This window comes from Molothrus aeneus, chromosome 12, assembly GCF_037042795.1.
Source record: "Molothrus aeneus isolate 106 chromosome 12, BPBGC_Maene_1.0, whole genome shotgun sequence".
Taxonomy (NCBI): domain Eukaryota; kingdom Metazoa; phylum Chordata; class Aves; order Passeriformes; family Icteridae; genus Molothrus; species Molothrus aeneus.
In genome coordinates this window covers 17,317,641-17,330,803 of record NC_089657.1, presented here as the reverse complement: position 1 = coordinate 17,330,803, position 13,163 = coordinate 17,317,641, and the positions used below count along the sequence as shown (strand labels likewise).

At 43.8% G+C, this 13,163-nt stretch overlaps 1 protein-coding gene across 1 annotated transcript in view; it reads right to left on the bottom strand.

The window, feature by feature from the left end:
- IPPK (inositol-pentakisphosphate 2-kinase) overlaps nt 1-12,413 on the bottom strand; it is a 30,329-nt gene extending 17,916 nt beyond the window's left edge. The window contains exon 1 of the mRNA XM_066558131.1: nt 12,280-12,413. Within this exon, the coding sequence (XP_066414228.1) occupies nt 12,280-12,360 (81 nt within the window). The 5' untranslated portion in view covers nt 12,361-12,413. The remainder of the gene's footprint in view (nt 1-12,279) is intronic.
- Nucleotides 12,414-13,163: the final 750 nt, after the last annotated feature.

The following is a 13,163-nucleotide window of genomic DNA, read 5'->3' as shown; positions in this document are numbered from 1 at the left end:
GGCCCAGTTGCCCTTCAGGTTTATGGAATCCAAGCTTTTTCTCTTCCAAATGATTTGCCATTAGAAAACTCCCCATAGCATGACAGCACCAGATCTATTCCATGTTTCAGAGCTGAAAGCTGTTTCTGCACATGCTGAGGGAGAGAGCTGCAGATATCTTTAATTACTAACATGGAGAGAAAGAGGAAACAAGCAAAACTAATGACAATGTGTCACCCAAAACAACAACAAAACTGGGTCCAGGTTCAGACATTGCCACTGAAAGCCAGACAAGGCCTCTTCCAGATCTACAAAGCCTCACACCACCACAAATCTCAACGTTCACCCACATCTGGAATACACTCTCACATAAAAGGGTACTTTGCTGTTAATTTGATTTGTCCTGCAGGATGAGTGCCCCAACAGCAAAGGAGATCCCACCAGAGTGGGAATTACAGTCACCTGGATTGGACAAGGTGCCTGGTGACACTTCCTCTCTCTCTGCCACTGTGAGCCCAGGCCTGGTGAGCCTGTGGCTCTGTGTGCAGCGTGTTACTCTTACCGTGTTCCAACCATTGGGCTCTCCTGCTTTAATTATTCATTAGTAAGTGGATCAGTGATGGAGTGATCTGATTATCACTTCTAATCCATTGAGAAACATGATTCTGTAATCTTTCAAGGCTAGTGTAGATATTTATCTTTTAATCAGTTCCCAGCCAAGATTCCAACCAGTGCTCTGGAAAACCTGACTCGGGACAGTATTTGTTCATCAGCAAGTCATTTCTGATTTGGCAAAGTGACTCAAATTAAATATGGCTAAAGAAGAACATGTTGCTGGCCTAAAGATGGCAAAAGGAAACACAACACTGTTCAAACAAAACTTCACAGATGCACTTAAACCAGCCAGCCCAAACTACATTTCAGTAAGACTATTAGATGATTAGAAGAAATAAAAAACCAAAACCATCACCAAACAAACAAAAACCCACCCCAAAACCAAACATCAAAAAAACCCTCCAAACACTTCTTTCCTATTTTGAGGCAAGTTTCCAGCTAGATACATCCCTTTGTGCATTTCCATAGCAGTTGCACAGCACCAAGGTTAATCCATCAGATGTCACAGGTGCCAACTGCTTCAGAAGTATCACCACCAAAAATATTGGCCCACATTTTTTATGCTATTGCATTTCTGATTCACTTGGCTGATTCTTTACTTGGAAATATTGTGGGTGGTTGTTGCCATGAGGTTTTTTGTCAGTTATCTTAAAATGCCTTCAATTTTTTTATATTTACAGATTGAACATCAAATATGTGCCATACTTATCTGCACACACAAGAATGACCCAAATTCCAAAGGGAATGGAGCTCTGAAGAGGCTGTCACTACTCCTCAGCACTTGGAGAATCAGCTCAACTAGATCCTAATGCTCCCTCCATTTCCCTCTCCACAGCCAGTGGAAGGGATCACAGAGGCACCTGGCACCACTTCCAGCAGGGCACTGGCACCAGCAGAGGATTTAGTGAGCTGGATAACAGTCCCAGAGAGATAAAAAGATGAAAAATCAGGCTGCAAGCAGAAGGGGAAAAAAAGAAACAGTGCATGGATGTAGACAAATGTAACACATACAACATTAAAAGGCTTTATATCTTTTGATGTAAGATAAGTTAGAAAAATAATGAATTCAAAGGAAGAATTCTCTACAGTTTTTTTTAATCCCTGCATATGTTCAGTCTCCATTTAGTGACAAAAGACTAAAAATAACCCACCCATCAGAACATCACACACTACAGCTCTCACTCTCAAATAAGGAATTTAAGGGCAATTCTCACATGAGAGCAGAGCAGCTTGATGGCACATAACAATGTTCTCAGTGGCTCCAGGCCCATCCTAGGCCTACAACAACAACCCTTCCCAATTGTTATGGAAAACTGAAAACAAACACTAGCAACAAGGATACCAAAACTTGTGTCTCTAAAACACTTGCACAAGCGCCGGGCCGGAGATGATGTAAGCAGAGGTGCTGGGGCAGCTCCATCCCAAACCACAGCGTTTGGATTCTGCAGCCCGCAGTTACAGCCCCACCAAGAAAGGCAAACACCTCCTTAGCACCCCATCAGCAAACAATTGTTTGGGTTAGAGCAGAACAAAGTCAAGGACTGCCAATAAGGAGAGAAGGAGCTGTGAAAATACTCCAAATCGGTGACACCGCAGACCAGCGGGATGTGTACACACACAGCTCTTGTCCTCGTGTGTCCTGGGAAAAAACAGTGTCCTGGGCTTGGGCCCCAAAAGCTTACCTGTAAAAATTTTAATCTCTAGAGCAGTTACTACAGCTATTATATTAATCTTACTCAATAAAATCCAAAAATTAAAGTAATCCTTGGTAGCTCGGCCAAAATATGACTGGAATCAATCCAGGTACTTTGGATTAGGCAGCAGAATTATGAAACCAGGATAAAAGCTTACATTTGTTTCTTTACAGCTTGGTGTTTGATAATGACCTTATTCTATGACCTCACTGTCATAAAATGCAGGCCTCCTGAACTGGAGAGTTTTTAAAAGTTAAACACAACTGGGGCAAATCTATAATCTTGATATTCCCCTTCAGGGAACAACCTCGTTTGCGTCATGACTTTTTCAGGTCTCTTGCTACATTAGTAACAAAAATCCAGATAAGAGTTGGTGGCAGTGAAAGAAATAGGAAAAATTAAAAGTAGCTCAACTGCTGGTAAAGTTGCTTAGATATACAGAAAGATGTGCATTTTCCCTCTGCTCACACAGGTTTAGAATAAGTTTCTGTACAAAACCACAAAGAATTAGCCTGTCCAAACACAAAGTCTGGGAAACATCAGCTTCTCCTTCTCCAAATAAGCAGGTTCACGTCATTTGTTATTACTCTGTTATTATTCTAAGCAGCACACATTAACTGCTTTTGTCTGGAGGCAAAGCACTACTCTGCCATGTCCTTCCAAACTGGAAAAGATTCCCATCTCCTGGATTCCCAACTCGGGCTCACATATGCAATATCCACAAGACTCTGAGAAGTGACTTTTTAATTCCCAAAAGGAACTCCACCCCCCTTCCCACACCCATCATCTCCCTCACTCCACAACACCTCATAAATTCTGGCATCTAAAAACTCACCAGTATTTTTGCAGGCACTATTTGCAATTTTACATGACAAAGTTACCTACCAGCTGCTTAAAAAGGCACAAAATACAGAAACAGAGTAACTAAACCCATCTTTCTTTTAAAAAAGAAGCTGTGCATATTAAAGTCAAAAGTTGCCAATTATAAACACGGGGTGAAACACTCTCAAAGACTGGTAACAAATCTTCTCTACCATTCTTACTCTGCTATTTTTTGCAAATAATTTCACACCACCAAAGGAGATGAAGATAAAAAGTCAAACACTTTTGGAGAAAATAGTGTCTCTTGTAAAGGCTCTGAATTTCTTTATACCTGGTTATTTAATTCACTGTTTTGCTGACCCTGAAGAGCTACCAAGAACTTATCAAACACAGCTCCAAGGATGCCAGACCTACCACTGTGGTTATTCAGTGCTACCTAATCGTTGTGGCTTTACAACAACCTACAGCAATGGCACCTACAGAGAGTACATTCTGATTTTCAGTCCAAGGGAAGGAGACAAACTGAACACAGAGATATGCAAATATTGATTATCGACAGTTCCAAGGCTACTCAACATGAACTATGGAATTGTTTAGCTGATATTAAGCTATTCCTGCAGGAGCACACTGCAGCTGCATGCAGTAGCACACTGTAGCTGCATGCACTACTTCCCAAGTAAAAAAATGATTCTGACTTTTTTAATTCCACAACCCCTACAATTCCAATTCCCCTACATCCCACAACCCCTTCAATTCCAATTCTAGTTTTAGGGGTTTGAACAGAAAACAATGGTTTTCTATTCAGAAAATGCAACTTCCGGGAAGGTGGAAAATGGACAAAGAAGTGTTATCTTCACATCTCAGAAAAGACAGTGACAGGGAGAGTTTGTGCTCCTGAGAAATGGTGGAACTCAGTGAGAACATGGCCACCATACTGCCCAGGCACTTCAGCCAAAGCTTACCTTCATGGCACTCAACACAAGACATTTTCAAAGGTCTCCTCATCCAGGTCAGTGTGCTGTGCAATGTGAAGGGTTGTGAGAGATGGAAACAAACTAAGTACTAGAAAATTTTGCAGCTTTTGAATGAAATACACTGGTGGTATCATACACAATTGTTTTCCAACTCAGTTTTTTTCTACATAAGGTGGATAAGATCACACAAAACAAAGTGAGGAAAGCTACATTTCCTGCCAGTATGGAGGAAGTTTAGCAATTGCTCACACACAGTGCAAAGAAGCATTCAGAAATAGGAACAATACTCTTTTATTTAGCACAGGAGTCCTTGAAGAACAATGGTTTTATTTCTTAACATGAATAAAGGATTTCTGGCATGGCATCTGGCTTTACACCATTCAATATGGCAAACCCTTCTTTGAAAGCAAACCCCCATGACACTTGTTTTCTTTAGCACGCAGCTCACAGCTTGCATCAGACTTCAGGTGCTCATTACAATTTTTTTTTTCTGCTTGGTTATGATCTTGATTCCCATGAGAGTCAAGCACTACCTCAGGTTTCACTTTATAGCTAAGCTTCTATAACCTTGCAATGCACAGATGGTACCAATTCCGAGAGAATTTAATGATTACACTCTGCAAGAGTGAGAAGGAAATGTCTGCCCTTCGGCCAAAGCAGCTAATCAGAGCACCTGAAATGCTATCAAGTGATACACCCACTGGTCTGAGGTGGAAACACATACCAGAGAGAGAACAGGATGAATAAAGCCATTGATGCCTGACCCCCAGCGTGCACTGGCACTGCCTGGGTAGCACAGCACATGACACCCTTGCTGTGAAACAAGGAAAAATGCTCCTTAACATTTAAAAGCATATCAAAAACCTCATCCATCTGTCAGACAGGTGAGTTGAATCAGAACATAAAAGCACATCCTAAACTCCCTCCCTTTAAGCTGCTCTAAAGCCCCCTCTATCAGCAGCACACTCTCCCCAGCATTGAGCTGCCAAGTCATCTGATGGTATGCAGGGGAAAGCAGGCATTCCAGGAAATTATTAATGGGGGGAGGAAATGCAGAGCCCAAACAGTAAAAGGGATTAGAATGAAGTTAAATAACTAAATGGACAGTTAGAACAAGTGAATAATCCTCAGCATCCAGAACAAGTCAGTCAGAAGGCACCTAAGGCAGCCTTGTGCTCATGCAGAATCCAGTGACTCCACTCTTTCCTGAGTAAAAGCAGGTCAGGGGACACTTCAAGGAGGTCAGAACACCTCCTGACACTTTATTCCATGTCACAGACAAATCCACTGAGGCAAAAGGAAGAGCCACTGAAAAGCTGGGAGGGAGGAAGAACCAAAAGAGTGAATAAAGCAGACTCTTAGACTGAGCACTCCTACACAGCTTTGGGTCAGCTTTACCCAAAGCAAGCAACCCACGGCCACTGTCAGTGAGAGCAGATACAGGAAAGGCACAGAAACTCCATCACTGCATTACAGGCACTTGTAACAGACACAAAATAATCAAGTTGTGGAGATAACAACTTGATCTCAACTGCAAAAGGAACTCATTCAAGTTTGAGCCAGCACTGAACCTGAACAGAAAAAAATCAGGATCATTTTTAATGAAGGCTAATGACTTCCTGAGCTTAACTGCAAAACTGGGATCGGTTTTACATTTTCACTGGATATAGCCTTCAGCATTCTCGAAAGTCACACAAAAAAAAGAAAAAACCAGACCCAAAGTAGAGTTTGAATTTCCAAAGAAGGTCACCAAGAGACGAGTCTGCTCCAACACTCATTATTAGCAAAAGAGAGCACCTCTGAAATAAATAAGTATTCTGCAGGGAGGAGAGAGCTGCTGCTGCTGCAGTTAAATGATGGCTGTCGTATGGGATTGGTGTCAGAGCACAGAGCTTCTGTCTCCCATCTCCATCCACACTCATGCTGTGCTTCCCCATCTACACTACTGAAGGCACTCATACAAGGAAAGTTTTAATTGCTGCCTTTCTGCTCTCTCTCCTCTCCACACGCAGCCCTGCTCCAAGCGCCACCTTCCCTTTCACTCCATGGAAGGCACTGAACCACTCTGCATTCAGAGCATCCTTTCAGTGCAGAAACCTGGGAAACACAAGAAAACTTTAAATGTAACCACTGGGACAATATTGAATTGAAATCCTGATACAGAATTAAAATTCCTTGATGTTGATTCAATCTAATAACTTGGGGGAAATGTGTGTCAATAAAAAGCTTCACAGCTAATTCACAGAACTGGAAGTACTTTCAACTTTTAATTCTTTGTTTGTAGTTAAACCTTTGTAGGTTGTACTCAAGTAGAGTTAGGTCAATTAGTTATGGCATCAACAGTCACACTGTACCTGTTTAGCCAAAGAATTAAACACACACAAATACCAAACTGCCTTTTTTTCATCCACTGACCATAGATGTGCATGTAAACATCAATTAGCCGAGGTCAATGCAAGGAATCCTATTTAATACAGGTGTCACAAAGGTTCCCAAATTCCAACTCAAACTGGTGATTGCCCTCTGTTCATAAAAACTTCATTGTTCTTCCCAGCAAGACAGGCATCTCTTCCTTTCCTTTCACTGATGACACACCCTGATTACACACTTGGCTTTTTCAACTAGTTTTCAAAGCTGCTTCAGTCAATTTGGGGAGAAACTCCTCTACTTGTTTGCAATAAGTAAATAAAATGCTAAAAAATCAAAAGCAATGACAACTAAGAAAAAAGATCTATTACCTTTAGTCATCAAGCTGTCTTCCTGTCCTTTTGTCTAAGTAGGCAAAAGGTGTGCAGGTGTGGGGGTTTTGTTAAACACTGTTTTGTTAGACACTGCTGAGATGTGCACACACCCAAAAAAAAACAATGCTGGAGAGTCCAGGTCAAAGAAATGCCCTATGAAACTAAAAAAAATAAAAAACAAAAACCAAACATCAAACAGAAGAGGCAGAAAGTTCTACAGGATCAGATGCAGAACTCCTCCCTGCATTACATGATTGCCAAATCCATCAGAAGCAGGAATCAGCACAGGTTTGGAATGTAAATACCAGAATCTCATCAAGGAGACAAAAATGTTTAAGTTCAAGTCTTACCATAACTGTGCCTTTCCCAATTGGTCAAATTAAAATTCAATAAATATAAGCTGCATTTTGCTTTTTCTGGTAATATCTTTCTGTAAAAGAACCAAAGGAGCAGAGTGTGGCCATATTTAATAAGAGCAATATTCAGAGAAGGCCATTATTAATAAGCTATTGTATTTATATCCACAGGAACAGCAAAATTTCCATAATTGAAGATTCTTTAATACAGAAATAATCAGCCTGTTCTATATTTTCATTAAATCAAGACATTCATAGATATTAATGAAAAGAAAAAACAATCAGAACACAACTGAACAGAAAACAGAACACAACTGAAAAAAAATTTGCTTTATAGTCAGGAATCTGGATTTTTTCAGGAAAAACTGGGAAGTTTGGGGGGCATCAGTACTTACACAAACTTCAATAGCACAAAACAGATTCAGGGAACTCCACACAGAAAAACAACAGAAGAAACAGGCCACACAAGTTTTGGGACTTGTACAAAATGACATCATCAGAAAAAGCACCTTAAGAAGATTCTCTCAACGAGACAGCATCAAGTAATGATCAGCATCATCCCTTTCTGCCAAACAAGACCAGAGGAAAGCTGCAGATAATTAAGTCATTCCAACCAGAAGCTTTCGACTCTTTCAGCAACACCCTTCTGTCTAAACATACAATCCTGTCCTCTCTTCAAGTAAGTTTATTGCAACAGAACTGAACTTGTCATTATTCTTATAAACAAAACAACCAACAGCCACAGGAAAACTCTATCATACTGCAAAGGCACTATGAGGAACAATTATCTACCCTGATTTGACACAAATCCCCTTCTCACAGAGTTATTGCAAAGTCCAAACCAAATCCCTCTCCCCTCTCCTGCACTGCTTTGCAGCCATCATAGTGCAGGTGCCAGCAGCAGCAGCTACAGACACAGTGAAAGCAGAGTCTGCTGCTAGAACACCAGATCCCCTTCCCTCCCTGCTCCTTTGCTCACTGCAGGCCCCTGTGCAGCCAGCACAAGGATTGGGAAGGATCCTTCTAAAGCAGCACTGGACATCCTCCATCTTCACCACAGCTCTTGGAGGCAAAATAAATATCACAGAGAAGAGACATATTATTTGTCTAATACAGGTACCAATTTTGAGAATCCTCTGTGAGCTTCATTACCTGCCTTGACTCCCTCATCCAGACTCCTCAGCTGCTTCCCTCACCTTCTCCATCTCCCCTCCTTTCCCCTTCCTACTTGTAAGCTCACAGATGCTCTGGAGATGGCTCATGCATTTCCTAATTAAGTCCTGTACCAAAACCCAAAGATATCTGCAAACATTCCAAGAAGTAGATGAACACTAACAATCCAGGCATCTGAAGCCATAAACCACAATCTTTAGCAACAACACGACAAGGTTGTTCTAGACCATCTCACTGAATAAAAACCAAGCTGGGGGGAAAAGCCTCCTATTTTCCACTTCCCCATTCTCACCCTGAAATACAAGTTTAATGTTCAAATGTATTTCGAAATTAAGCTTTTGGTTACCACAATATCCCAACACACAAGAGGTAAAACAGAGGCCAGGAGGAATGTACATACTTCATGTCATAAAGCAGCTACTGCAGACTAGAGCACATGTTTCAACAAACAGCAGAAGGAAATCCAAGTTATTATTCCTAGAGCTGCTTACACTACTTTCTACAAACATCTACTGAAGCCTTTTGAAATGAAGTGTTAAGTGTCCCATAAGAGCAAACAAGTGACTAAAGTGCAGAACTCCAAAGGAGGATTTCCAGCGCTGATCTGTGCTGCAGAAAGACACAACAGCTAACCAGGAGATAACAGCCCTGCAGCAGTTCCTCTGAACCCTCTCTACTGCTCATGAGTAGGGAGGAGGAGGGAAAGCACTGCTTAGCTCTCTTTTTAATAAAATCTGAAGCCAAATTTGAACCAGAAGGAGCGACTCTCCACTAAAAAACTCTGTGAAAAAGAAACCTCCTTTCTAAACCACCTGGATGGCTGTGATGGTGCTTGGTTGAGGGTTTGTGGAGCCATATCTGTATCTGTCCTGCAGCACAGATGTCTCATCAACACCTCAGAGTTATCAGCTGCATTTCACACTAGAATCATAAGGTGGGAAACTTGTCTGATCATTCTAGCACTTCAGCAGACTGCAAGAATACACAAAGGCCTTTTGACCACAACTCAGTTTCAATTTGAATTAATTCATTCACAGCTTCAATAAAAACCAAAAGGAAAAACTTGACTACCAGAGAAATTTGTCCCATAGTTCTGTACACCTTCTGGAACTTTAGATTCTCCAGAACTGAAACTTTAAAAACTCATGAAAGCAGAAGTTGGAGTGCTCATCAAGCAAGCAAGCACAGAGCTCCAGTGATAACAATGGGAACTGGAAACGCTCGGCAGGCATTCCATCTTTACTCACCGGATCACTGACTAAACTAATGCACCAAACTAATTAAAGTAACTCTATAAAACTACCACTGTAAGAAGAGATGTGTTGAACAGCCCATGCCGTGTCTCAGGATCCTTATCCTGCACTGGAGGGATAAGGAACAGAGAGGCACTTGCAGTGATTTCAGCAGAGTGAGACTCCTGTCACTGTTACACCCTGCAGGATTAATAACCAGCAAGAGGAAAAAGCACAGCGAGCAGTGACAGCACTTTCATGGAAACAACAGAGCACGTTCCATAGGATGCCAGCACATGCCAGTGGCAGACAAAGCTGGAAAAGCAGCTGCGTGTCGCCTGCGTCCAGGCCTTATCAGCGCCCTGCCAGCAGAGCTGTTTGCTGGGCATGTGACTTTTCCATGACCAACTTTTTAATTTGGTACTCTACTGGATTAACAATGCGTTACATTCATGTCTTAAAGGGCAACTTACAGGGAATGGAGCAACCCCAGGAATTAAGCAGAGCCTTAAACACAGGAGAGCAGCCTGTGGTGACATGGGCCTCACAGCCCTGTCTGTCCATCCCCAGGCCAGCACAGCCTCACAGGCTGGAGCAGGAGTGTCCAGCCAGGCTGCCCCTCCAGCCCACGCACCTTGCACAGGGCTGTTATCAGCTCCAAGGCGCGGGGCAGAGAGCAGGAGTTCAAACACAACACCCCAGACCTTGTTTCGGGACAGGCAAAGCAGCTCATGCCCTCTCCTCCAAAAGGACAGGATTCACTTTTTTGTTGAAGTTTAAAAAACAAAACTTCTCAAATTTTCCAAAAGCAAGGAAGAGAGGCTTAGACATAGAGAGGTAGGGAGCAGCTTTCTCTCCACATTTCAAAACAGCACTGCACATCAGAACATGGAAACCACAAGCACATGCACGGTTCCAATCTGGCCTCTCACTTGTATCTGAGCATCCATTCATGTCTCTCTCACCACCACCAAATCCCTATCCCTTCCTCCTGCACTGACACACAAAAAACACGAACTGGGAAGCTACAGAATGAAGTGAGAACAGTCAAAATGTCTTAGCTGTGCTGCTGATCCGTCCACACAAACCTGAGAATAACTTAACACCAGATCACAAGAACGATGATTAATGGTGCAAGCATATCCTGTTCCTAAGAGACACAAAGTTACAATTAACATCTAAATAGTATTTATAGGCTTCAGGTTTACCAGACTTTGTCATCAGTAGACACAAAGATCCAAAATATAACCTTTACTGTTTCAAAGTTGCCTATAAGGGAAAAATTGTATCTATTTCACTTTCACTCTAACTTTAAAAAGTTTTAGCATCTTGTTAAAAAGAGAACTGGCACGCTCAGCAGCTATTATGAATCACTGGCTGACTTCCCCACTTTCCACATCTTTAAAGATAATCACAATTACATCACTAATAATCCATTATTTATCCTGATTCCCGTCATCCAGTGACTGAGTAGTTTCTACACTGCCTTTTTCAAAGTTCAATGGGCCAGGAAACAAAATCATACATGTTCTTCTTCCACCAAAAATTGCTTTTAAATAATATTTGATATAAAGAAAAAGAAGGAAAAAAAGCCAGAGCACAGAACTGCCCATCCTAAAGTTTGGAGAGCACCACAAGATTTCTAGCACTTTCTCAGGTAATTGTTAATATTTTACATCTAATTCATACTTATAACACAGAAAACAGACATTAAAATAATCCAGTCTTTTCATTTAGACATAATTTTTAAAAATTATTCTCAAGATTCAAGATTTATTATAGATCTTTTTCTACAAAAAGCCTACATTTCAACATTCTGGTTTTGCTGAGTTTTGATCCATGAATCATCAAGAACATTCTGTGGCAAATCCATACCAGCTTTTAAACTAAAATACAAATACATCTTTAAAGCACAAACACAGCCTCAGGCACTTTTTAGAAAAGGAATAAACTCCTTTAAGGGGCATGTATTCCATTCTATTAAGTAAATAATGCACATTTAAGGGGGTCACAAATACACTGTCAGCATAAACTGACTACTTGATTGGATTCAGCTTTGTTTAATCATTACTCCTTCAAGTGGTGAATGTGTTTTACTGGTATTTTTTAATAAAATACACCTCCATCCCCTGTGCCCCCCTCGCACCCAAAAAACCCCCAGACAAACAAAAAGGGGGGAAAAAATCAACATAACAGAAAACCAGCCCAACAGGTACACGGAGAATGGGATGAAGTGACCGGCGGGGTGACACCACAGCAGCTCCGTGGCAAAGCCAAAAACCTCAATTAGAATCGGGAGCCCGGCCCAGCACTGCAGCGAGGGCTCAAACTCCTCACCGAGCCAGAGTCGGTGACAAAGGGAAAAACACGCCTTCAGCAGCTCGCTTTCTCCTGTCACATCACCCACACCCGGGAATGATGATGGAAAAGGCGAATTTTTAGCACTTTTCCCCCCAGCTCCCATCTCCAGGCGGCAGCTCCCCGGCCATCAGCCGCTCTCCCTCCCATCCTTGCTGGCCGTGACGGAGGACCCAGGGAAACGCCGGCTCATCCTCCCCACGGGACAGGCCCGATCTCCCCGGGACAGAAAACTCCTCCGGGAAAGAAAGCAGCGAGGGCGGGCGCCGGGGCCGAGCGGCCGCTCCCGCCGGGCCGCCCCCCTCACGCGGGCCCGCCTTGGGGCTCCCCCGTACCTGGCAGTGTGAGACGACGAGGCTCTGGTTGCCTTCCCCGTGGTACTTCCATTCATTCTCATCCATCTTCTCCACTTCCATGCCCGGCCCGGGCCGCGCGGAGGGCAGGAGCAGCCGCCGGCCCCGCCGCCTCACGCCGCCACCATCGCGGCTGCGCCACCCGCCCTCGGCCGCGGGAAGTCCCGCCCGCCGCCGCCGCCATCTTGGAGCCGGGCAGCGCCGCCGGGGCCGCCATGGCGGGGCCGGGCAGCGCCGCCGGGGCAGCGGGAGCCCTCAGGCGCCGCCCGGGCAGAGCCGGCGGCGGAAAAGGATCTTCTACCTCCGGGAACGGCCGGTCAAAGGAGGGGATGGCCCCGCACTGCTCTGCAGTGCTCTCACCTTCAGTCCTGTGTGTAGTTTTGGGCACCACACCGTAAAAAAAGGGACTAAGCTGTTGGAGAGCATCTGAAGGATGCAGAAAGACCGGGAGGGAAAGGCTTGTGAGGAACAGCAGAGGGCACTTGGTTTGTTCAGCCCGGAGAGAAGGAGACTGCGGAGAGACCTCATCTTTGTCAGGAACGCACCCAGAGCGGGGTCGGGCACTGAACAGGCTCCCCTCAGTGACAGCCCCGAGCTGACAGAGCTCACGCAGGGTTTGGACACTGCTCTCAGGGACAGGGTGGGATCTGGGGCTGTCCAGGAGCTGGACTCTGATCCCGATGGGTCCCTCCAGCTCTGAGTGTTCTGCGGTGTGGGATGCACACACAATGTGCTCACTGTGTGGAGCGTGAGCTCGGGCAGAGGCTCTGTGCATGGTCCAGCACCCAACATAGGGCAGGATTTGACCCCTTCGGGATTGCGTTCCACAGAATCAATTAGGCTGGAAAACATCTCCAAGACCATCA